Source organism: Copadichromis virginalis, linkage group LG10 (assembly GCF_057382275.1).
Source record: "Copadichromis virginalis isolate Kocher_CV1m ecotype Utaka linkage group LG10, C_Virginalis_male_GT1.1, whole genome shotgun sequence".
NCBI lineage: Eukaryota > Metazoa > Chordata > Actinopteri > Cichliformes > Cichlidae > Copadichromis > Copadichromis virginalis.
The window spans coordinates 34,262,263-34,289,399 of record NC_140627.1 but is presented as its reverse complement, the minus strand read 5'-3'; the positions used below and the strand labels follow the sequence as shown (position 1 = coordinate 34,289,399).

Here is a 27,137-nt window from a genome sequence, read left to right as displayed (position 1 = left end):
ACACACACACACACACACATATATACGCACACACATATACATACAGTGGGGCAAAAAAGTATTTAGTCAGCCACCGATTGTGCAAATTCCCCCACCTAAAATGATGACAGAGGTCAGTAATGTGCACCAGAGGTACACTTCAACTGTGAGAGACAGAATGTGAAAAAAAAATCCATGAATCCACATGGTAGGATTTGTAAAGAATTTATTCGTAAATCAGGGTGGAAAATAAGTATTTGGTCAATAACAAAAATACAACTGAATACTTTGTAACATAACCTTTGTTGGCAATAACAGAGGTCAAACGTTTACTATAGGTCTTTACCAGGTTTGCACACACAGTAGCTGGTATTTTGGCCCATTCCTCCATGCAGATCTTCTCGAGAGCAGTGATGTTTTGGGGCTGTCGCCGAGCAACACGGACTTTCAACTCCCGCCACAGATTTTCTATGGGGTTGAGGTCTGGAGACTGGCTAGGCCACTCCAGGACTTTCAAATGCTTCTTACGGAGCCACTCCTTTGTTGCCCGGGCGGTGTGTTTTGGATCATTGTCATGTTGGAAGATCCAGCCTCGTTTCATCTTCAAAGTTCTCACTGATGGAAGGAGGTTTTGGCTCAAAATCTCACGATACATGGCCCCATTCATTCTGTCCTTAACACGGATCAGTCGTCCTGTCCCCTTGGCAGAAAAACAGCCCCATAGCATGATGTTTCCACCCCCATGCTTCACAGTAGGTATGGTGTTCTTGGGATGCAACTCAGTATTCGTCTTCCTCCAAACACGACGAGTTGAGTTTATACCAAAAAGTTCTACTTTGGTTTCATCTGACCACATGACATTCTCCCAATCCTCTGCTGTATCATCCATGTGCTCTCTGGCAAACTTCAGACGGGCCTGGACATGCACTGGCTTCAGCAGCGGAACACGTCTGGCACTGCGGGATTTGATTCCCTGCCGTTGTAGTGTGTTACTGATGGTGACCTTTGTTACTTTGGTCCCAGCTCTCTGCAGGTCATTCACCAGGTCCCCCCGTGTGGTTCTGGGATCTTTGCTCACCGTTCTCATGATCATTTTGACCCCACGGGATGAGATCTTGCGTGGAGCCCCAGATCGAGGGAGATTATCAGTGGTCTTGTATGTCTTCCATTTTCTGATGATTGCTCCCACAGTTGATTTTTTCACACCAAGCTGCTTGCCTATTGTAGATTCACTCTTCCCAGTCTGGTGCAGGTCTACAATACTTTTCCTGGTGTCCTTCGAAAGCTCTTTGGTCTTGGCCATGGCGGAGTTTGGAGTCTGACTGTTTGAGGCTGTGGACAGGTGTCTTTTATACAGATGATGAGTTCAAACAGGTGCCATTCATACAGGTAACGAGTGGGGGACAGAAAAGCTTCTTACAGAAGACGTTACAGGTCTGTGAGAGCCAGAGATTTTCCTTGTTTGAGGTGACCAAATACTTATTTTCCACCCTAATTTACGAATAAATTCTTTACAAATCCTACCATGTGAATTCATGGATTTTTTTTTCACATTCTGTCTCTCACAGTTGAAGTGTACCTCTGGTGCAAATTACTGACCTCTGTCATAATTTTAAGTGGGGGAACTTGCACAATCGGTGGCTGACTAAATACTTTTTTGCCCCACTGTATATATATAAAAACACCCAGCACGCCCCTGCGGGCGGTTTATCCTTCAAGCTCGGGTCCTCTACCAGAGGCCTGGGAGCTTGAGGGTCCTGCGCAGTATCTTAGCTGTTCCCAGGACTGCGCTCTTCTGGACAGAGACCTCCGATGTTGTTCCCGGGATCTGCTGGAGCCACTCGCCTAGCTTGGGAGTCACCGCACCTAGTGCTCCGATTACCACGGGGACCACCGTTACCTTCACCCTCCACATCCTCTCGAGCTCTTCTCTGAGCCCTTGGTATTTCTCCAGCTTCTCGTGTTCCTTCTTCCTGATGTTGCTGTCATTCGGAACCGCTACATCGATCACTACGGCCGTCTTCTTCTGTTTGTCTACCACCACTATGTCCGGTTGGTTAGCCACCACCATTTTGTCCGTCTGTATCTGGAAGTCCCACAGGATCTTAGCTCGGTCATTCTCCACCACCCTTGGGGGCATCTCCCATTTTGACCTCGGGACTTCCAGGTTATACTTGGCACAGATGTTCCTGTACACTATGCCGGCCACTTGGTTATGGCGTTCCAGGTATGCCTTGCCTGCTAGCATCTTGCACCCTGCTGTTATGTGCTGGATTGTCAATGTCATTGCTGTATAGCCTGGTAGTGTGGATCAGTGAATTGATGTCTCGTTCACTCTTGGCATACAGCTTGATGTCATCCATGTACAGGAGGTGGCTGACAACTGCTCCGTTCCATAGTCGGTATCCGTAGCCAGTCTTGTTAATGATCTCACTGAGGGGGTTCAGGCCTATGCAGAACAGCAGTGGGGACAGAGCATCTCCTTGGTAGATCCCGCACTTGATGGTGACTTGTGCTATGGGCCTCTAGTGTTGTGCGCCACATCCCCATTGAGTTCCTGATGAAGGCTCTTAGGGTCCCATTGATCTTGTACAATTCTAGGCATTCCAGTATCCAGCTGTGGGGCATTGAGTCATAGGCCTTCTTATAATCAATCTAGGCAGTGCAAAGGTTGGTCAGTCTGGTCTTGCAGTCTCGGCTGACTGTTCTGTCTACCAGTAGCTGGTGTTTTGCGCCTCTGGTATTCTTACCAATTCCTTTCTGTGTCCTGCTCATGTACTGACCCATGTGCCTGTTCATCTTAGCCGATATGATGCCTGACAGGAGCTTCCATGTGGTACTAAAGCAGGTTATTGGTCGGTAGTTGGAGGAGACCGGTCCCTTCTTGGGGTCCTTGGAGATCAGGACCGTCCGACCTTCGGTTAGCCATTCCGGGTGTCTCTCGTTAACTAGCAGCTGGTTCATTTGTGCTGCCAGACGCTCGTGGAGTGCAGTCAGCTTCTTTAGCCAGTAGGCGCGAACCATGTCTGGCCCTGGTGCTGTCCAACTCTTCATACTGGAGACCCTTTCTTGGATATCTGCCACTGTGATGGTTACTGGACCCTGTTCAGGGAGGTCGCTGTGGTCTGCCCACAGATCCACTAACCACTGAGCATTGCCGTTATGGGTTGCGTCCTTCTCCCATATGCTCTTCCAGTATTGCTCCATCTCCAGCCTTGGTGGTGCTGTTCTCTTATTGTTCCCTTGCCACTGAGAGTACACCTTTGCTGGTTCTGTGGAGAACAGCTGGTTTATTCTCCTGCCTTCTATCTCTCTGGTGTACCTCCTCAAGCGGCTGGCCAAGGATGTGAGTCTTTGCTTGGCAGTTTCCAAGGCCTCAGGTATGGACAGCTTGCTGTATTTCTTATGCACCTTCTTTGTCGCACCTTTCTGCAACTCCGTTAGTTGGCTAACCTCCTTCCGTGCTACTTTGATCTTGCCCTCTAGCCTCCTTCTCCATGGAGGGTACTGCCCCTTGTGGCTGTTCAACTTGTAGCCAAGCATCTCACTGATCACTGCTGCCGTATTGTATATCAGCTTGTTATATATATATATGTACATACGTACATACACGTACATACGTACACGTACGTACGTACGTGTATATATGTACGTACGTGTATATATATACGTACGTACGTGTATATATGTACGTACGTGTATATATATACGTATGTACATATATACACGTACGTACATATATATATATAAAACAAGCTGATCTACAATACGGCAGCAGTGATCAGTGAGATGCTTGGCTACAAGTTGAACAGCCACAAGGGGCAGTACAGTATATACACATATATACACATATACACACATATATACACACATATACACGTACGTATGTACGTACCATAAGACTCATATGTGACGCTCTAGCCAAAGTAATTGTTTGCTAAAATGCATCCACCACAATAGTTTAAGATCTGGGTTAGAGAAATTCTCCTTCAGTGCAATGTGGCTGTGGTGGCACCATCATTGAGCAAAAAAACTAAGCAGTATGACAGTAACCATGTAGTGACTGTCAGCAGTGATGCTCACGTAATCATTCTTGTCTGCTACAGAATTTACAGAAAGTCATACATCATATTATTTTTGCCTGCCTTGCCATGTTCTTTGTTCAGAGCGCTCTTAAAAGGTTTCTGACAATTAAGAATGTCCTTACCTGATTTTAAGGGACATCAAGAAAAATGAACATAATACTTCAGTACTACAGTGTTTGTCTCTTCAATTTCATGTTGATTTTAAAGTCCTATTAAAGACTAATCTGGCTTATAATGAAACATTAAATACCCTTGCTCCATTGTCCATTAAGCACTGGTCACTGAGCTCCATGAATGGGGCTTCACTAGATTCCTAATAGATAGATAGAGAGTGTAATAAGAAATGTTTATAAATAAGTACAGTGCAAGTGTCCATGAATGTTAACAGCACAGTTAACATTCAATCAGGATTTTTACCAATGGCAGCATCTTGCAGAGAAGAGGGAGTCTTGTCTTGTTTCTCTTTGTTCATGTGTGTGTGTGTGTGTGTGTGTGTGTGTGTGTGTGTGTGTGTGTGTGTGTGTATGTGTACGTACATATACACGTACGTACGTGTATACACGTGTATACATATATACACGTACGTACGTGTATATGTACGTACACATACACACACACACTAGAGCGTCACATATGAGTCTTATGGTATCATAGTCACAATGTGTATTCATATTAATTTTAGGCACTTTAACTGCTGTGTCGCTTGAACTTGTGCAGTATTTAACTTTAAGGTGTTTTAAAGAAAACTACACTATACATCAGCGGTCTCCAACCTTTTTTGCGCCACGCACCGGTTTATGCCCGACAATATTTTCACAGACCGGCCTTTAAGGTGTCGCGGATAAATACAACAAAATAAAACTAGTACCGGTACCGAAAAAAAGAAAATTTATTCATAACACACGTGAAAAGACCCAGGAAAACCGAGTAAACGATAAAAACGATAACAAAATAACGCTGAAAACCGATAAAAACCCTGAAAACTATACATTTCACACCTGAGCCTCAACTCTCGCGCCCCGGTACCAAACGACTCGCGGACCGGTACCGGTCTGAGGCCCGAGGGTTGGGGACCGCTGCTATACATTACTTAATAATAAAATATACTGTAAGTATCCAAGCTTTTCATTTTTTTGCAAACTGTATTATAAATTAAGATCTTTAACATTTATTTATTTACTTCAAATTATTTATTATTGTTAACAAGTTCAGATCTTTAAGATGTAGGGAAAGTCTTCAGGAAAAGCAGTGAAGACTAAAGTTTTCTCCATTCGTACTTGTTTGTGCTTGTTAAGTGTGCCTATGCCAAGAGGCACACTTATTACTATTCCTCGGATTTATTATTCTTATTATTATTCTTCATCTTCCGCCTAAATTTCGGCGCTTAACTTGTATGTAACTTGCGTCTAACTTGCCCCAAAGCCGCGCTACCCAGCTAGCGCCGCATGGCAGCTAGCTGGGTAGCCTGTGTATGATCACATACACACTTGTCTGACGCCCAGGCCGGGCTGGCTGACACCCAGGCCGGCTCACGCTCTCGTTTCACCCCCTAGTCTTTCGTGATGACTCTTGGTTGGGTGCTGGATTTATTTTTCATTTATATGGGCTGGTGATTCATTTATTCATTTTAGTAACGGTAAAAACAGTGAAAGGTGGTGGATTGTCCAGATGCTGTTCGATGTGGAAAAAGTAACTCAGTTGTTAGGTGGTGGCTACGGCGGAGCTACAACAGAGGGCAGCTAGCCACCGGTGTATGACAGAAAGGAGATGGGGAAAAAGAGAGATGCGAGGCAGCCGCCAAGCGACTGGGCCTGGCTTACACCGAGAGCGGTTCTCTGTCTCGTTTCACCCCCCCTCCCTCTCTCTCACGCCGTTCTTTTTAAGTATGGTTGTGTTCTCATTGTTGTTGATTTTAACATACTCACTTGCTGTAAGGATGACCCATTTGCTAAAGACTTCCTTGCCTTAACGGACTCTTTTAACCTGGCTCAGTGGGTTAATGACCCAACCCATGTTAAAGGACATACTTTGGACTTGGTTTTCTCATGTGGTCTGGACATTTGTATCAAGGATATAAGTGCTGCTGGGATCTCGGATCATTGCCCAGTTATTTTTGATACTGGCTTATGCACTAATGAACTACATCCTGTGGCTCCCTTTCGCCCGCTACGTGTAATTAATGTTGAAGCGATGTCAAACTTCTCTATGTCTTTCTTGGATTCTGCATCTGTCACTCCCGACTGTTGTTCTTTGCGTTCGGTTGATGACTGTGCTAATACCTTGTTATCGTTATTTTCTTCTATCCTTGATACTGTTGCCCCCATTAAGATGAAGCGCCCCAGAACCTACTCTTGGTGTTGGCTTAACGACACTACGCGCGCTCTACGTCGCGTGTGTTGGCGTGCTGAGAGAAGGTGGGAAAAAGATAAGCTTCAGGTTTCTCACGACATGCTTCAGCCTCTTTTTTTTTTCTTTTTTTTTTTTCCTTTTCTTTTTTCTTTCTTCTTTTCTTTTTAATAAGCCTAGGCTGCATGAGGCTTCCCATGATCGTTTCTTCTTCACTCATGTATTTACACACCCCTCTGCATTTAATCATTAGTTATTATTCATCTCTGGCTCTCTTCCACTCTGTGTTTTTTGTCCGCCCTTCTTTAAACCCTTCTTTTTTTTTTCTTTTTTTTTTATAATTATGAATTTATTTTATTTTCAGTTGCAAACGGGACAGACATAACTGTGGGATAGGACAGGGGGAAAGAATGAAAGAAAACCAAAGGGGAGAAGAGACGGTGAGAAGGGGGGGAAGAGAGAAAAAACAAAAAACAAAAAAAAACTCCTGGGTCACCTGTATGGAGAAAAAAAAAACAGAGGAGACAGCAAACAACAAAGAGCAACATAATAATAGAAAAAAAAAAGCACCATCACAATAAACTAGCTAGCCATAGATATCAATAGTTACTAAATAATAAACGATATTGTGCAACACTCAAGATAGACAGTGCACAGTGTGCTTTGAGGCAGCAGCCAAGAAAGCTGTAGTCCGCGTCTGTGAATATGTGTACACCTGTGTGCATACCTGTGTGGATCAGCATGCTTGCATTCCAAAGGTTTCTCCATGTAAAGATCTGCTAGGGAGTGTGGGGAGCCACAGCCCCGTCCTTTATGGTATCAAGCAGGTATGGAGGAGATCAAAACTCCAGACATCCAGAGGCCCCCAGAACACAAGAGACCAAGGAAGACCAACAGAGGGGCAGCCGCGCCACTGTCCCAGAAAGAGCTGAGGAGAGTCCCAGATGAGGGCTCATTCAGCAGCCGCGGAGCAGAAGCCAGGGGGAGTTGCAGTGACGCGCCCGCGAGCTCCGCCGGCAGCCAGCTGTGCCTGAGTGACTGAGCCCCAGGCCGAGAGGCCGGGGGCACCCCACCTCCGAAATGGCCCGAGCGAGCCCCAATAAGCGGCTGCGAAGGAGTGAGCCGGTGTGTACCTGGACGCCCATCCCCGGACACAAAGAACCACCAACGCACCGATGTCTGAGGGGGTCCGCCACTGGCAGGGGAAGTGGTGGTAGGGGGAGATAGGCCTCCAAACCTTGGAGGGCCTGAGATGTCCCCAGAGAGGTGGCGCCTGACACCCAACCTGACATATAGACACAGACATACAGGCACACACAGATACAAACATCCATTCCCACCCTCATGCTCTCATATGCACTTACTCCACACTCAACCAACGTGGAGACAGACATAAAGAGACGTTGTACACACGATCACACTCCCCAAGCGTACTCTACAAACTGGGTCTAGGTGCCCCCGCCCCTGGAGGGGGGAACTGCACCCAGACCCAGGTGGTGTTTCCCTTTTCCCTGCGGTGGGGGGAGGCAGACCGCCCCGACTCCGCAGCAGCAGGAAGGCTCCACACTCCAGACCGCAGTCGGACGGCCAACTCCTCCTCCTAGTCCTAGCCCCCCTGCTCCAGCAGGTCGCAGAGAACGGGGGTGAGAGAAGACTCCGAACCTCCCTCCACCCGCTCATTGTAATGTTGATGCATGTGTGTTCTAAGGTGCATTTAAAACCCAGGAGGGCATGGAGCTACCTGCCAGAGAGCAGCAGGTAAGCGCATGGTCCCTCCTGCTAGCCCTCAATGTCTACGTGTATTTAAAATTGAGAGGTGGGCAACGATGCCAGGGGTGGGGTGTACACCCTGATGGTACTTTGGACTCCGTGTATCGTGCCCACCCCCAAGATCCTATATGTATGTGTAATGAGAGTGTGAGTAATGTGAATGTCTAAGTTGTGGGATAAAATTGAGGCAGAGGCAGCCAGAAGGGGACAGAGGGGGGGGTAGCCTCTTCTGCACCCTGGTGACATACCCCTACTCCAAGGCCCTGCATGTGTGGGTGGTTGTGGTGGAGCGGGAAGAGGGAGGCAGCTGGAGATGGGGAGGGAAGGAAGGGATTTAAGGGGGATTTAAGAGTAAGAAAATGTGCCGCACTTGGTGGTGTTTGTAATTCAACTTGACTGAGGTTAAATTTCTTTTTTATTATGGATTTAATTTGTTGATATTCTAAAAACCTTTTCTTGTTGATCCCATATTGTGCAACTAGTATGTCAAATGGGATAAATTCTGTTCCCTCCAATATATGTTCTAAGTGTTTAATTCAGCCTCTTAAAATTCCAAAGTTTTTTTGTTTTTTTTTTCTGCTCTTGCTCTTGACGAAGGCGGTCGCACTTTTCTCCTCTCCTCCTCTCCCTTAGCGCTTAGCCTCTTATGTCCTTGTCTAGTCTCGTGTTTTTTGTATTGCTTTTCCCTGGAACACTCTCTCACAGTCTGTTTCTCTCTCTCTCCTTCTCTTTATTCACAAACAAGTGATGTATTCTCTCCACCTGTATAAGCGACACCACAGCGTACACCCCTAGTTATACACACACATCTATGGGCGCACTAAGGTTTGTTACATGGAATATAAATGGAGCTGGCTCCAGAGAAAAGAGGTTAAAAATATTTAACCAACTCAAATAACTACAGGCAGATGTTGTCCTTTTACAAGAGACCCACAGACCTCTTAGAGGTTCGAATGAACTTAAAACACCTGAGTTTCCTAATGTGTTCTCAGCTTGTTATAATTCTAGACAAAGGGGAGTAGCAATTTTAATACATAAAAATATTAATTTCACAGTACTCGATAAAGTTATAGATCCAGAGGGCAGATTCTTAATCATTAAACTATCTATACTTGATAAAAAGCTATGTATTGCAAGTGTATATGGTCCAGATGTTGATGATCCCTCATTCTTTCACGGTTTTTTCAGTGCACTCTCTGAACACTTAGATGGCACACTCATTCTTGGCGGCGGCCTCAACCTTGGACTAAATGAAGACATGGATAGGCTCAATACAGCGGGAACTCAGCGCAATTGGCAGTCCACAAATATAATCAAACAGTATATGAGCGACTTTGGCCTTTGCAATGCATGGCGCTCCCTTCACCCCACCAGTAAGGAATATACTTTTTTCTCACATGTTCATCACTTCTACTCTCGTCTGAATTATTTTCTGGTCAGCAGCTCACTGCTGAGCGACATTTCAGACACTGAGATTCACCCTATAGCTGTCAGCGATCATGCTCCTGTATCTTTAACACTAATGCACAAGAATAATACTACGCCAAGAAAAAACTGGAGATTTCATATATCACTACTTAAAGATGAAGACTTTATTAAATATTTTAAAAAAGAGTGGACTTCATATTTGGACTATAATGACACTCCCGAAACATCAGCTTCTGTTCTATGGGAAGCAGGGAAAGCTGTGATGAGAGGTAAAATAATTTCTTTCTCATCACATAAAAAGAAAGAAGAAAACAAAAATATTCAGGAATTAGAAAAAACATCGAATCACTAGAAGAAGCCTACGCGTCCCACCAAGATCAGGAAACATTCCCAAAACATTCCCCAAACTGTACCGATACTTTGTCGACACCGTTTTGCTGTTTTGCTCCATACTGACACCTGCTGGACCTTAAATATCATTGCAGGCAACTTACTTGAGACTCACAACAGACACGGATTCAATGACCTGGTCATACTTGTACACTGTAAGGTATTGTACTTTCTATGGAATCATTTTATATCTTTTATATCTGCAAATATTGTGAATGACATTAAGTGAAATGTATTGTGAATATAATATTACCCATTTAAATGTAATTGATTTAGAGTTTATAAATTTCTATTCAGAAAAATAAGTTTATTCAATGTTTTTGCATTAGGTCTACTGCGTTTTTTTTTTTGACACCATTTCCCCAGCTTTGGAGAACTCAGAGGCACAGATGAAGCTGGGGAACACAAAAGCTGTAAAGCCAGGTGGAAAAGGTTTGGATAAGATGTCTTCCTATTCCCCCAGTACGTGAAAGGATCCTCTGGTCTTGGAATGTTTCTCTCCACAATACTAAGGGGTTGACAGTCCTTTATTATAAAATTTAGGACTGCCAGAAGCTTGATACATGCGTTGGTGTGTCAGTGTTGGACCCATCACTAGTATACACCTAGCGTTTTGCTTGAGCCAGTTAACACTGAGCCAGTTAGTATTTCCCTGCTGGCAGATACTGTGCTTTCCTTCTAAGGACAGTTTTGTTTCCATGTCAAACGGGAATATTCAGAAACATTGCATTTCCGAGCTAGACAGCGTGAGTCAGGATATTGTCGCTGAACCCAGTGTTTTCTGTGACCTAAATGTTTCTGAGCACTATACAGATGTCTATGATTTTGGTGTGTGTGAAGCTGACCAACAAGCTAGCGAAATTATCACTTCTGATTTTCGAAGTGACTTTCATGTTTTTACATCTGTGGACTATGTAGCTCCTGGGTCCAAGCCTGCTAGCATCCTGTTCCCATGAACTGTTTAATTTCCCAGTCAGATCCTATTAACGTTGTTCAGCTCACACCACTGGAGAGTATTGTTGATGTTGCTGTACCTGTGGATGGTGCAGCCCCCCAGCCAGTATATGCTGAGGCTGCCTGTGTTAAGACTCCAGCTTCCATAACCATGCATGGGTTGAAGAGTACAAGCCCAGAGTCTGTCTGTTCAGAAACTGTTTCTGTTTTTCCTCGTGGACTCTTTCAAACTGTGCATTTGATGCCTGCTAAAGTTAGGAGCAACAAGGTTTTGTCTGCTATACATAAACTGGCAAAAGAATTTGGTTTGAGCACTGCAGAGCTGGTTGCACAGGTTAACTTTTCTGTCCCCCAGTCATGTCAGTTTAACTCTGTGTTCCATGCTTTTCAGCCAGTTGTCCTAGACCCTGTGTGTACTACGTCTCTGGCTGCTTCACACCCTGTATATGGGGGTTCAGGAGAACCACTCCAGCTGTTCCTCGTCTCTGCTGGAGGGTCCGAGGCGCCTCCGTCTGGTCCTGCCTCGTCTGGTCCTGCCTCGTCTGTGAGTCGCCGCCGTCTTCTGCGCAGCCACTTTTCATGTAGCTTAAGCATATTCAATAATCAAGCCTGCTCATGCTCTCCAAAGTTTACACAACACAGCTCATCAATACTAGCTCCAATAAACTTACAAACAGAATTTTATAGAAAAACATGACTGTTAAATATGACTGCCTCCACTTAATCTTCCTAAACAATGTGGCCTCCCAAACACAATACATAGCAAACATCAAATCACCACAAACAACCAAACTTATCAGCAATTAACTCCAAAATTTTAGGAACTGGGGTTTTGAAAAGTGGTAGTCAGGTAATTCAGAACCACCCTAACAAAAATTTAAAGCCGTATGCATTATTACCTTACACTACATGTGAGAAGAAGGATTACATCAGCGCTTAATGAGCTGGTAAATTTGCTGACGTGTTGCATCTTGTGAAGAGGCTTCAAGGACAAACATTATAAATTGTAAGTGAATTCAAGAAAACACTGCAGAACAGCTCTGCCCACATCACAACAAATACTAACAATAGGATGCTAACACTGCACAGATTTACTGTACTTGCATTCTGCAGTCATTTTCTCTTACATTGGTGTGATTGTAGCAGCCAGGTCAGCCTCCACAGACAAAGCCTTGGCCTTTAAAGCTCGTAACACACTGCTCTTGAATCTGATGCAGCTGTTCCTCAGCCTCTCCTCAACTATTTACTACCCATTACTCGTGCCTCTTTTAATGATTGTTACAAGGATAGTACTTGTTTACTGTACTTGCATTTTGTTTTGTGTTTCTTGTAAATATTGGGCATTATACTTTTGTATTTCAGTGATTTTAACAGCTTAATATTTCAGGTCTTACATTTTCTCTTCAATGACAAGCACATCACAGACTCTCACTAACATCACAGTCCAGTCTCCAGGGTTAGCAGAACGAGTCATGATTTCTACTCTGACAACACTTCCGACCTGTGTGTTTCTTTTCATCAATGGCATCATGTTGTTCACTTTGAGGAGTAAACCTGTGTTTCGTGAGACCTGCCGTTATATTCTTCTGTATAACCTGCTTTTTGCGGACACTGTGCAGCTGGCACAGAGTCAGATTCATTTTCTTCTTGCAGTTCTTAGAATAACAGTGTCATATCCTGTATGTACTTTTCTTGTCAACTTCACTCATCTCACATCTGTGATATCTCCTCTCACGCTGGTTGTGACGCCTCTTGAGAGATATGTTGCTGTGTGCTACCCACTGAGACATGCAACCATCATCACCATCAGAAACACAGGGGCAGCTATCACTGTGATTTGGGCCATCAGTTTTTTAAACATTATTATTCGCACTCTGTTGTTTTTATCACTATTTGAAGAGTTGGGTGATTTAGAGGTGAAAGGCTTTTGTGGTGACATCGCTATTCTGCTCGGGACAAAGTCTGATCGTTTTGACAAAGCTTTCACTTGTATTGTGGTTGTGGCTGCTGGTGTGGCAGTCATTTTCTCTTACATTGGTGTGATTGTAGCAGCCAGGTCAGCCTCCACAGACAAAGCCTTGGCCTTTAAAGCTCGTAACACACTGCTCTTGAATCTGATGCAGCTGTTCCTCAGCCTCTCCTCAACTATTTACTACCCATTACTCGTGCCTCTTTTAATGATTGTTACAAGGATAGTACTTGTTCGCATTCAGAATGTTTTTTATCTTCTCTTTATTATCGTACCCAGGTGTCTGACTTCTCTCATTTATGGACTAAGAGATCAGACTATCAGACCTGTCCTCATATATCATCTGTGCTGTCGATTGAAATGCCCAGTGGCAGAAGACAAGGGATGACATGTTTAGTTTGCATGGAGGCCTTTGTTGGTCTGCATATTTTAGTCTCGTGATTTAAAGCAACAGTTTTCATTTTTTCAAACAACAAATGAACGATAGGTATTATTGTTCAACGAAGCATAGATAGCTGTAGCCATTTTTTACCACATTTTCCAAGTCTGCTTGAGGCGCTTACCGAATCAGAATACTTTATTGATCCCTTGGGGAAATTCTTTATCATTACAGTGCTCCATTATAAACAAACAGTAAAAAGACAGTAAAAAAAGACTAGAGATGGCACGATACCACTTTTTTATGTCCGATACCGATATCATAAATTTGGATATCTGCCGATACCGATATGAATCCGATATAGTGTTTTTTAATCAACAAAACTGTTTTTTTAAATATCTTGCTGCATTTTGTATAAGTTCATACTCAAGTTTAAAACAACAACTACACTAAAGCTATTCTGTTATACCTGTATACAAAAAAAATATTTCATAGTTCAGCAATACTGATCAATCTAATAAACTTAAACCTACACCATCCTCCCTATTCTGGTATTTTAAAGAGTACTTAGCGTAAATATTAAGCAACCTAACTAATAGGGTTCCAACTCCCAGCAACAACAAAAATAAATAAATAAAAAATAGGGAACCACCCCTCACGCTCCACCTCATGATGCTTAATCGACGTAATCAACCTTAATTTGATGCAGTGTGAAAAAAAATGCACAGAAATCAATTATTTTTCAAGAAATATTAAATAGATTCAACATCTTTCTTCAACAAAATTGCAGACTGCACAGATGGTACCTTCCCAAAGGAAAAAGTGCTATAGCTTACTAGGGTATATATATTAGACTTAATAGTTACTATATAAGATAAGATAAGATAAGATAGAACTTTATTAATCCCTCGGGTGGGTTCCTCTGGGAAATTCGACTTCCAAAAAGCACAGCAACGACCGAAGTTACAGTTACAGAATTGTTGTATATATATATATATATATATATATATATATATACATATATATATATACATATATATACACACACACACACACACACACACATATATAAATACAGAGACAAATATAAATAAAATATACAAAGGGGATAAATAGAATAAATAGGAATAAAAAATAAAAATACAAGTGAATTGCACATTTCAAGTATTGAGTCTATTGCACTGTTGACTATTTACAAAAAGTATTGCACAAGGTATTGCACAGTGAGGTGAAGAGGCACTACAGCTTAGTTGTTCCCCCCTCCTTTGTCCTCCTGTCTCCCCTCCCTCTCCCCTCCAGAGAGGAGTTAAACAGTCTGATGGCGTGTGGGACAAAGGAGTTTTTAAGTCTGTTAGTTCTTGTCTTGGGGAGAAGCAACCTGTCACTGAACAGACTCTTCTGGTTGTTTATGGCCGTGTGCAGAGGATGCCCAGCATTGTCCATAATGTCCAGCAGTTTCTTTAATGTCCTTTTCTCTGCCACTGTCACCAGAGTGTCCAGCTTCATGCCGACCACAGAGCCAGCCTTCCTGATCAGTTTCTCCAGCCTGGATGAGTCCTTCTTTGCTGTGCTGCTCCCCCAGCACACCACAGCATAGAAAAGTACTCCAGCAACCACTGACTGGTAAAACATCCTCAGGAGCTTCCTGCAGATGTTAAAAGACCTCAGCCTCCTGAGGAAGTACAGTCGGCTTTGGGCTTTTTTATACAGGTGCTCTGTGTTGCATGACCAGTCCAGTTTATTGTCCACCCACAGCCCGAGGTACTTGTACTTGTTGACCACCTCCACCTCCTCCCCCTCTATCTGAACCGGCAGTGGACCTTCTCTGGACCTCCCGAAGTCCACAACCAGTTCCTTGGTCTTTGAGGTGTTGAGTTGCAGGTGGTTTGTGTGACTCCATGCGACAAAGTTCCTCACCAGACTTCTGTACTCCTCTTCCTGATCATCCCAGATACACCCCATGATGGCTGTGTCGTCTGCAAACTTCTGAATGTGGCATAATTCAGAGTTGTAGCAGAAGTCAGAGGTGTACAGGGTGAAGAGAAGAGGGGACAGCACAGTTCCCTGTGGTGCTCCTGTGCTGCTGACCACTGTGTCAGACGTGATGTCCTTCAGCCTGACGTACTGTGGTCTGTCGGTGAGGTAGTCGGAGATCCAAGCTACCAGGCAGGGGTCCACCTCCATCCTGTTCAGTTTTTCCTGAAGCATACAGGGCCGGATGGTATTAAAGGCACTGGAAAAGTCAAGAAACAGGATCCTGACCGTGCCTTTTCCCCCATCCAGGTGTGAGTGGGCTCTGTGTAGGAGGTACAGGATGGCATCCTCCACTCCGACACCCGCCTTGTATGCAAACTGTAGTGGGTCCTGGGCATGTTGTACCTGTGGTCGGAGGAGGTTGAGGAAGAGCCGCTCTAGAGTCTTCATAAGATGTGACGTCAGTGCCACCGGTCGGAAGTCATTCAGCTCATTGGGCCGGTTCTTTTTGGGGACTGGGACGATGCAGGATGTCTTCCATAGGGCGGGCACTCTCCCCAGTCGCAGACTGAGGTTGAAGACTCGTTGTAGCGGCTCCCCAAGTTCAGCAGCACACGCCTTTAGCATCCTAGGACACACCTTGTCTGGGCCTGCTGCCTTTCTGGGGTGAAGCTTCCTCAGTTGCCTCCTGACCTGATCCACTGTGACACTGGGAGATGTTTGGGAGGAGGGGAGGGGGGGAGATGTCTTGCTGCTGAGAGAGGGATTGGAGGAGGGGGGTGTCATGGTGTCAGGAAGGGGGGGAAGCGAGGGAGGCAGGAGAGTGGGGAGAGGACTCTGTAGTGAAGGTGAGGGTGAGGGTGGGGGGGTTGTGGGCTGGTCAAACCTGTTGAAGAAGTTGTTGAGTTCGTTTGCCTTCTCCACAGTCCCCCCCACTGTGCTTTTCTTGGTGTTGTGGCCTGTGATGGTTTTCACACCATTCCAGACCTCCCTCATATTGTTCCTCTCCAACTTCTGCTCCACCTTCCTCCTGTAGGTGTCCTTTGCTTCCCTCAGGCAGCGTTTCACCTCCCGCTGTGCTGCTTTCATCTCCTCCTTCACTTTGCTCCTGAAAGCCGCCTTCTTCATGTTGAGGACAGCTTTGACTTCCTGTGTTACCCACGGTTTGTTATTAGGATAACACCGTACCGTCTTAGCAGGGGCGACCGTGTCCACACAAAAGTTGAGGTAGTCTGTAAGACAGTGTGTATACAGTAATTGACTTCTATTCATTTTACATCAAATTAAAACTTTGGGTGTCAGATAATTATTTATTAAAAGCTCGACATTTTAAATGAGAATAAGAAAGAAAAGTATGTCTTTGTGCCCCCTTTTCCCTGTTCATGCCCTATCGGCCCCCCTGGCTAAACTTTGCTAGATCCGCCCCTGCACAGTTACCAGTGTCAGCTGTAGAAAAAGATCCTGGTGTGGAAAGTAATATTAAATAAATTCTAACAACAGCTGATCAAGCTTAAACGTGCTGCTGTTGTTCAGCCGCTGGTTTCCTCTTTCTGGTGCAAAGTGGGCCAAAAACAAACAAGAGACATGGACTCGCGACAGAAAAGCCGATCAGCTGATCAGTTTCACGATTGAAGTAGCAGCCGGAGAGGAGAGGCAGTCGCTTGTTAAGCTTAACGTGGGAATGTTTTACAAACATTCAGAGATGGACTTACACACTTGCTTTACTTCTCTCGGGGATAACTTTGTCGGAGATGAAATGCCGGGTTGCTAGCGAAGCTCCACATGCTATCCAGACCACCGACAGGCCCCGCATGCCACAGCCGCTCTATCACGTGATGCATACTGCTCCGACGTGCTAACGTTCTGAAGTGAGTTACGGCATGCTGCAAGTTTTGCGAGGTGCTTTCGTGATATTTAATGGATCGGATTACATTTTTTATTTTTCTCCGATATCCGATCCAGTAATTTAGGTCAGTATCGCACCGATACCGATACGTAATATCGGATCGGTCCATCTCTAAAAAAGACAGACAATACACAACTAAGAATAGCACCATATATACATGCATATATATCCATAAAGTCACTTATTAATAAATGGTTGAAAAGGGAAGAACATGTCCAAAAAGGGTGTAGCTGTTGCAGTATACAGTGTGTTAAGTGGATGAGTTGTACAGGGAGATGGCCACAGGCAGGAAAGATTTCCTGTGTCGTTCAGTGGTGCATCATGGGTAATCTCAGTCTCTCACTGAACGAGCTCCTGTGACTGACCAGCGTGTCATGGAGTGGGTGGGAGGTGTTATCCAACATTGTCTTTATCTTGGACAGCATCCGCCTCTCCGACACCACCTTGAGGGAGTCCAGCTCCATCCCCACAACATTGCTGGCCTTACGGATCAGTTTATTGAGTCTGTTGGCATCTGCGACCCTCAGCCTGCTCCCCCAGCATGCAACAGCATAGAGGATCGCACTGGCCACAACAGACTCATAGAAAATCCTCAGCATTTTCTGGCAGATGTTGAAGGACCTCAGTCGCCTCAGAAAATAGAGACGACTCTGGCCCTTCCTGAAATGTGCTGTGGTGTTTTTAGCCCAGTCCAGTTTATTATCTATGTGTACTCTGAGGTACAGCGGTTTGCAAAAGTATTCGGCCTCCTTGAACTTTCCCACATTTTGTCTCATTACAGCCACAAACATGAATCAATGTTATTGGAATTCCAGGTGAAAGACCAACACAAAGTGGTGCACACGTGAGAAGTGGAACAAAAGTCAGACTTGATTCCAAACATTTTTTACAAATAAATAACTGCAAAGTGTATGTACAGTCATCCACAATGTCAACACTGACCCCCTGGATTGAAACAGGGGTCAAGTGTTTCCTGGTCTTCCTGAAGTCCACGATCAGTTCCTTGGTCTTTGCCACGTTGAGCTGCAGATGATTCTGCTCACACCACGTGACAAAGGAGTCGACCACAGCCCGGTACTCTGTCTCATCATCCCTGCTGATGCATCCAACCACCGCAGAGTCATCAGAAAACTTCTGAAGATGGCAGGTCTCTGTGCAGTGGCTGAAGTCTGTGGTGTAGAGGGTGAAGAGGAAGGGGGAGAGGACAGTCCCCTGTGGTGCCCCTGTGTTGCTGATCACCTTGTCAGACACACACTGTGGGAGACGTACATATTGTGGTCTTCCTGTCAGGTAATCAACAATCCAGGACACCAGAGAAGCATCCACCTGCATCGCTGCTAACTTATCACCCAGGAGGGTCGGCCTGATGGTGTTGAAAGCACTGGAAAAGTCAAAAAACATGACCCTCACAGTGCTCGCCGGCTGGTCCAGATGGGTGTAGACACGATTGAGCAGGTAGATGATGGCGTCCTCAGTTCCGAGACGAGGCTGATAAGCAAATTGAAGGGGATCCAGATGTGGTCTTACTATGGGTCGCAGCTGGTCCATGATGAGCCTTTCCAGGGTCTTCATGATGTGGGACGTCAGTGCCACGGGCCTGTAATCCTGGGGGCCACTGGGACGTGGCGTCTTTGGTACAGGGACGAGGGACGATGTCTTCCACAGCACTGTGACCCTTAATATTTTTGTACTCCACCTCCTGTCTCCAGTCAAATATTTTGTATAAATTCTATTTGTTTATGCCACTGTGGAAGCCAGTTTTGAGACAATTTTACAAGAGGCTCACGAAGATACTCATCATAAATACAACCTTAATGATTACATGTAAAATATTCAGGCTGCTTATTGTCATCGTTATGATTAAAACTTTTTGTTTGGGGGCATTTTCCACTCTCCTGTTGTTTTTTCAAGTTGATGTCTAGTTGTTATACCAGAAAGATTTCTCGGTGGGTCTTCTACTTGCAGATAACCTGGGCAAACGGTGAAGCTCTGTTGTTTGAAATTTCCCACACAGCAGTTTTATGTGAGAGATGTATTGTTGTATTATTAATGAATAATTAATCTGTTGTCTCTTTGTTATGCACCTTTTACTGTTACTTGCTGCTGATTGCTATTACGGCAGGTTGTTCTTGATTTGTAATAATGTCTATAATAGTTTTCACACTATATCAATTTTCAAAACAGAGTGACAAATTGCTTTCAATAAAAACACACATTTAAAAAGTATATATTTACCAGATATAAAAACTGATAGTTGAAAGTACAGTCTTTCGGGTCTTTTCCTAATGACATGCTGACATAATGTCACTGTGGCCACGGGCCGATAGCTAGATCGGACTCGATTGCAGATAACCACAACAGAGACGGCTCAACGTTTTGCAGTGTTTATTATTTAGTCAACAAGTGAATATGAGGCAGGGTGTCGCTAATGATGTAACCGTGTGACAGTGGAGGTGAACGGGGGTCTAGCAGGTTTCGACGGGAACGGAGCGGTTGCGTTGGTGACCGGCGTGAACCTCGCTTTGAGGGAGAGGCAGCGATAGTCCAGGGGAGTAGTGGAGAGGCTGGCAGACCTGAGTTCCGCTGTGTCCAAGGTGGTCAGTGAGGCTGGAGAGCAGGCAGGTGAGGGTCCTTGTATTATTCCTGAATATGAAGATGATCCACGGAGAGCTGAGGTTGAGGGTGATAGCAAAGAAGGCCCAGGGAATCTGAAGCGCATGAAACCAAAGTTAACAAGGAAAAAGTGGCACGAGCGTAAAAAGCCGTAGAGTCAATACCAACGAGAGGTCGTTGATGAACTGTAGGTGAAGGAGAGTCTGAGGGGTCCTTAAATCCTCAACCTGTTTGCCCCGAATCAGTCTCAGGTGTGCAGGACTGCAGCAGGGATGATGACTCCGCCCTGGGGTGGAGACCAAGGAACTCAGGTGCCTGATGGAATTTTCCAGTCGAGTCTCCAGATCCTGACACATACATGCAATTGTTGTTAACTATGGTCAAAAAAATATTTGCGCAGTATTTGAAAATGACATGAAAACTGATTTTCTGCAGTTGATTTAAACAAAACCACAAATCTGATGAGATTAATGTGGCTGCTTCACACTCGGCTGCGAACCGTTCCAGTGCGAGCTGGAGGCCCTCCCCCGATGAAGCCAACAGAACCACATCATCCGCAAAAATCAGAGATGAGATTCTGAGGCCACCAAAGCGAAAGCCCTCCGCCACTTGGCTGCGCCTACAAATCCTGTCCATAAAAATTATGAACAGAACCGGAGACAAAGGGCAGCCCTGGCGGAGCCCATCACCCACCGGGAACGAGTCTGACTTATTGCCGGCAATGCGAACCAAGCTCTTGCAACGGTTGTATAGGGATCGAATGGCCCGTAGCAATGGGCCAGATACCCCATACTCCCGCAACACCTCCCACAGGACACCCCGAGGGACACGGTCGAATGCCTTCTCCAAGTCCACAAAACACATGTAGACTGTTTGGGCAAACTCCCATGCACCCTCAAGTATCCTGGAGAGGATAAAGAGCTGGTCCAGTGTTCTGCGACCAGGACGAAAACCGCGTTGTTCTTCCTGTATCCGAGGTTCGACTAGCGGACGAACTCTCCTTTCCAGCACCCTGGCATAGACTTTCCCAGGGAGGCTGAGGAGTGTGATCCCCCTGTAGTTGGAACACACCCTCCGGTCCCCCTTCTTAAATATAAATATCAATGACAAAGTGAAGTGACCAGTGCAGATTAAACAGAGTACTTGTGAAGCTGCAGGGTAGCTTCTGAGTGCTGTGTTGTGTGTGTTTAAGTGTTGTGGTTGAGGTGTCGTATGGCTTGGTGGTAAAAACTAAGAACAGTGGTAAGGTGGTAAGAACTGAAAATAAAATAAACAAATAATAATAACAAAGTACAATCAAATGGACCAAGGCTGTGATGATCCACTTGCCAAAGTAAATCTGTTGGGCATCTTCCTTGGCCTTCAGACAGAAATTCTGATGGCTAAAGAACCAAACGGGATGGGCAAAAACAAAGAAGGATGTTTACATTGCTCATTAGTGATCAGTGTCATGTGACACTGCAACTGAGTGTCACATGACACTGTAAGGTTGCGAGGACAGAACTAATAAATTGTATGCAATGTCAGGCCAACTCTGTAGAAGAGCTCTGCCAACAGTGGGCAAACACAGATCCTGACCTGATGACTGCCAGTAGAAGGAACAGTAAAATCTTTTTGTGGGACTGGGATTTTTATCAACCACCAGGCTTTTGTGAGATATTTTAATGTTTTTTTCTCCTTTATGAATACAGCAATTATTGGGATTCTGTGCTACATTGACTTCAACAGATTTGTTTTACATGTCATAAATTTTCTGCAATGTCAAATGTATCTCAGTCTTACACTAACGTGTCTTTTGAAGTGCAGTATCAGGACCTACTGAGGGTAATTATTGTTTCCACTCTGTCAACAGTTCCATCTTTTACTTTTCTCTTCCTTAATGGGACCATGTTGTTCACACTGAGGAGTAAGCCAGTGTTTCGTGACACTCCCCGTTACATTCTTCTGTATAACCTCCTTTTTGCAGACACTGTGCAGCTGGCACAGAGTCAAGTTCTTTTCCTGCTCTCTATTTTTAGAGTAAAATTGCCGTATCCTGTATGTGTATGTCTCAGCTTGTTGGCCAATCTCACCACTGGGATCTCCCCTCTCACCCTTTCGGTGATGCCTCTGGAGAGATATGTAGCTGTGTGCTACCCACTGAGGTATCCTACCATCATCACCATCAGAAACACAGGGGCTGCTATCGTTGTGATTTGGATTATCAGTTCACTAAATAATCTCACTCGAGTCATCTTTTTTTTCCCATTTGAAGTGTTGAAAAACCTGCAGATCAAAGACAGTTGTTCTAAAATAGCTCTGTTACTCGGGACAAGGTCTGATCAATATGACACCGCTTTCACATGTTTAGTGTTTGTATCAGCTGGTGTGGCAGTCGTTTTTTCTTATATCGGTGTGATATTAGCTGCCAGGTTGGCCTCTGCAAACAAAGCTTTAGCACGTAAAGCTCGAAACACTCTACTGCTGAATATGATGCAGCTGTGCCTGAGTCTCTCCTCTACTATTTATAACCCTTTGCTCGCTGCCCTTTCAAGAACCATAACAATGACAATATTTTTATGGGTTCAGAATGTATTTTATTTGTGCTTTATTATCTTACCCAGATGCCTGAGTTCTCTAGTCTATGGGCTAAGAGATCAGACCATCAGACCTGTCCTCATGTCCCACCTATGCTGTCATCAGAAACGAAGTCAGTAACTTGCAATATTTCACCTGGAATCTGAAATGGTTTAATAAAAGTAAGCCTCAGATTATCTGCTGGGTTTCTGCAAGATGTATACTTCTCATATTAAACTGATCCAGACTTGTTTTCAAATATAAAATTTCAGCTTTTCGCCAAACTCTTCCTTGTTCTTGATCCTGCTGCTGATCGGAAAATTAAAGTCATTGCCGAAGTAAACTGTCACATACCTCGACTTTGACTCAGACCAATGACTAACCTTTTTTTTTTCAGAATTAGTGTTTCCATCATACCACCGGGCCTAATATAGACATTTGCTATATATAGACAGTTTTCACCTCCATAACACCATCATGCTTAACAAGCATGATTTAAACACTTGCCATTTTCATGAAGGACATCATCAGGTGTCACTCCTGTCATGAGTTGTGTCACTCTTTCCAACCAACGCAGAGCGATACTGAGGCTACAAATATATCTACACTCCACACTCCCAGTTCAACAGTCACTTATATTTTTCCACTCAGCTAATCATTCCCCTTGGCCAACCCGTACTCCAGAGATGTGAGATGCACATTCTGCCTAATCACATTTTCATATATAAAGCTGGAGGAGAAATCATAGAACCGTTAGAAACCAATTTGAATTTGTGTGTACACCTTCAAATTCAAGATATGAATCATATCTATATTTTATCATCTGAGAAGAAATCTCCTTCATCAAAGAAGTGAAAACACAAGGAAGAGAGGGTGCATGACTGGCACCTGGATAAAATCTCATCCTATACTGCATTACCTCAACCCTGATCTTCTGAAGTCATCGCATGACAAGGTTGAATTCAGAGGTCAAATCCAAGCTAACATTGTGCCAGCTAATGTTATGCACCCCCAAAAAATTCATTTAAAAAAAAAAAAATCACACTTTCCCTCTGTAAACAGATGGATTATGTTCTCACATCGAATGGGAGTCCATTCACCAAGTGTCTGTAGCGCCTCTACTCAGGACCAGTACACTCTCACTTCAAATAGAGACCCTAGACATCTTACTAGGTTCAGGAGGAGGTTTTGTTTTGGGGACTCACAAAAGGAGTTGGCTTGGAAGTGAATAACTGGGACCTTTATTGCCTCAGTAGCATTTATATACATATACAACACAATAACCCAAATGGCAAACTAATAGTGCATTTTAAAGGTGAATACAGGTAAAACAAAACAAAATAAAGACATTTAAATGGAAGATTTATACTGAACAGTATCAGAGCTCTTGGGAATGAATGAAACAGATTAAAGTGTTCCTGTTGTGAAGTTTGAATTGTCCAGTCTGAATTGTCCTTTAAAGTCGTTGAAAACCCAAACAGGTGTACTGTAGGGGAATTGTCAGTGTGCAAACCCTATTATCCGGGTAGGAAAAGTAGTGCATAGGGCTTATCTGAAATCCAGGGTTGCTTGAATCAGTTTCTCAGGCAAATCCCACAATCCGATCGCATGGCTGGCCACACCATTTCACGATCATCCAGGATCTCATTTGGGCTGTTCTCGCTGTCAGTGGTTCTCCAGAATCCTTCTAGTATTCAAAAAAACCAATCTACACAAACAGTGCAGAACAATCAATTTCTTTTCCCATTTTGTGTTCTTAACATGAGCTCATTAACTTCTTTTCCAAATGTATTAATCACAAATGGCATTCCCTTTAGCTTTACCAAGTTACACGAGTTACAGTAACTTGTTTGTACCAGTATCATGTTCTTTGTTGTGATATTATTATATCACAACAAAGAACATCAGCAGCTTAAACAGTAATGTAAACAGTCATAGCAATGAAAGTGACATTCATCCTTAAGGCTTACAAGCAAATGTAACTTAATTCAGTGCAAATACTATTAAACTTGAAATATGCTCATATCTATTAAGACATAACCATTCTAATATAAACAGAGCTATTGCTTCTACTTGAATACCTCCCCGATCGGAATATGGCTTCAGTGGGGTGGGGTGGCTAACAGCTATTAGCAGCTAGCATCGCATCTAGCATCGGCATCGTTTAGCTCAAAGCATTCAACACTTATAACACACTGTAAAGAACAACAGGAGAAGTGAAACAACACGCCAGATTCTCATAGCTCCCGATTGGTTTTCACCACTGCAGACACTTGCTTGTCTAATTTGAGGGAACTATCCAGCACTACTCCAAGGTTTCTAACAGTAAAGGAAAGATGACTGGTATAGGATCCCAGGATACCCGATAGCTGTTCCACGGGGATGTGACTGTCAAAAATGCTAATTTCTGTTTTGTTTTCATTAAGGGTGAGAGAGTTGTGCAGTAGCAAGTCTTTAACATCACGCAGGTAGTTTAGCAATAGCAATAGAGGGGACTGGAGATCCAAATTCAGGGGTAAATAGATTTGGATATCATCTGCATAGCAATGGAAGGCAATATTATGTTTCCATGAAAATTTATCCAACAGCGAGGGAGGATAAGAAGGACAGACGCAACAACATTGTCATCCCCTATGTAGCCGGTGTATCAGAAAAACTCAGGAGAGTTTTCTCCAAGCATGACATCCCGGTGCATTTCAGACCCAGCAACACGCTCAGACAAAAACTGGTTCACCCGAAAGATAAAACGCCAAAACACAAACTTAACAATGTGGTGTATGCTGTACAGTGCAGCGAGGAATGCCCAGACCTCTACATTGGAGAGACCAAACAGCCACTTCACAAGCGCATGGCACAACACAGAAGAGCCACCTCCACAGGACAAGACTCAGCAGTCCATCTGCATCTTAAGGATAAAGGACACTCTTTCGAGGATGCCAACGTTCACATTTTGGACAGAGAGGACAGATGGTTTGAAAGAGGAGTGAAAGAAGCCATCTATGTCCACTGTGAGCGACCATCTTTGAACAGAGGCGGGGCTTACGACACCAACTCTCTGCCATCTATAATCCAGTTTTGAGATCCCTTCCCAGACGCCTTAACGCCCACTCACATCCTGGGCCATCTGACCTCAGGAATTCGCATGATAAGGTGGGGCCAGGTTTCACAATGAGCTCACTCTGGCTGATTGGGACCCACACCCAGTTTCACACCTTGGCTCAGGCGATTAGAGGATCATCAGGGGTCCTTTTGTCCCTCTTTGGGGGAAACTCCCACTGAGTTTAAATCTGGGACTCTCCACCATTTGACCTTAGAACTGAAGAAGCTTCTCGGATGAGAGGTGAAACGTCTTCAAGCAACTTAAAGAAGTCCAGACGCTTTTCTTTGCAAGCTCCTTTGACTTTAAACAATGTGGAATCAACTTAACAGGCTATTAATATATTACTCCTATACTATAATGTTCACGTCATCATGTCCCTGGCGCGAGGAGGGGGGTTGTAAGGAAACTGGAAAAAAATAATGCAGACATGTGATAGTCACATGAAAAGGTGTGACTACAGAGCGTATATACACAATGTGTGGGTAAGAAAATCTTGCTGTCCAGTGCCGTTTAGCTGAAAGCAGCCACAGCCCTCTAACCTATTAATTTCCTGCAGAAGGAGGATGACCTGAAAAGAGCTCTGTGGATCTTTCTGTTTTAAATGTTGGAATACTTTGTGTTTTATTTCCACTGAAGATGTTAAAAACTGAATTTCTTTATTGAAATGTTACTTGCAAATCTGTCTCTGACCAATGTTACTGCTAACCAGCAGTATCAAGGGGTTTTGGAAAGAGTTTTATTTTCCACTCTGACTACACTGCCATGTTGTTTATTTCTCTGCATTAATGGAATCATGCTTTTTACTTTAAGGAGCAAAGCTTTGTTCTGTGAGACGTCGCGATACATTCTCCTGTATAACCTTCTGTTTGCAGACACAGTACAGATGGCACTGAGTCAGTTATTGTATATTATTGCCGCTTGTAGGATAACACTAACATATCCTGTATGTGGTTTTCTCACCATGCTTGCCAATCTTACAACTGTGGTCTCTCCTGTCACGCTGGTGGTGATGTCTCTGGAGAGATATGTTGCTGTGTGCTACCCACTGAGGCATGCTAGCATCATCACTATCACCAACACAGGTGTGACCATCATTGTGATCTGGGCCATCGGTTCACTAAATATATTGACTCGAGTTCTTCTGCTGTTAGAGTTTCCTTTTGGAGCCCTTGATAGTCTGCAGATGAAAGACTTTTGCTCTGAAATAGCAATGTCTGGTGGGTCTATGTCTGATGATTACGACAAAGCCTTCACATGTGCTCTGTTTATTTCAGCAAGTGTGGCAATCACATGCTCTTATATCGGTGTTATAGTAGCAGCCAGGTCGGCCTCCACAGATAAAGCTTCAGCCCGTAAGGCTTGTAACACACTGCTGCTACATCTGGTGCAGCTGGGTCTCAGTCTTTCTTCAACCATTTGTAACCCACTACTCACAGCACTTGCAAGAGTTTTAACAAGGATAGTGTTTGTGCGCATCCAGAATGTTTTTTATGTTTGTATTTTCCTTTTCCCCAGATGTCTGAGTTCACTGATTTATGGTATCAGAGATCAAAGCATCAGACCTGTGCTCATATATTATCTTTGCTGTCGACTGAAATACTCAGTCATACAGCCAAGACTGAAGGCTGCGATCGAAGTAGAGTGTTAGTCAGAGTATACACCACGCTTACAAGCATACAAACCTCAAA

The 27,137-nt window shown here is 44.2% G+C and overlaps 3 protein-coding genes across 3 annotated transcripts; all 3 read left to right on the top strand.

The window, feature by feature from the left end:
• The first annotated feature begins 12,358 nt into the window (after window positions 1-12,358).
• On the top strand, window positions 12,359-13,309 carry LOC146700921 (odorant receptor 131-2-like). The gene has a single exon (XM_085471332.1). The coding sequence runs from the start codon at window positions 12,359-12,361 to the stop codon at window positions 13,307-13,309; it is 951 nt and encodes a 316-aa protein (XP_085327458.1).
• An 8,242-nt stretch (window positions 13,310-21,551) lies between these two features.
• Window positions 21,552-22,490, top strand: LOC146700920 (odorant receptor 131-2-like). The gene has a single exon (XM_085471331.1). The coding sequence runs from the start codon at window positions 21,552-21,554 to the stop codon at window positions 22,488-22,490; it is 939 nt and encodes a 312-aa protein (XP_085327457.1).
• A 3,623-nt stretch (window positions 22,491-26,113) lies between these two features.
• Window positions 26,114-27,097, top strand: LOC146700919 (odorant receptor 131-2-like). Its single transcript, XM_085471330.1, has one exon. The coding sequence runs from the start codon at window positions 26,114-26,116 to the stop codon at window positions 27,095-27,097; it is 984 nt and encodes a 327-aa protein (XP_085327456.1).
• The last annotated feature ends 40 nt before the right edge of the window (window positions 27,098-27,137 follow it).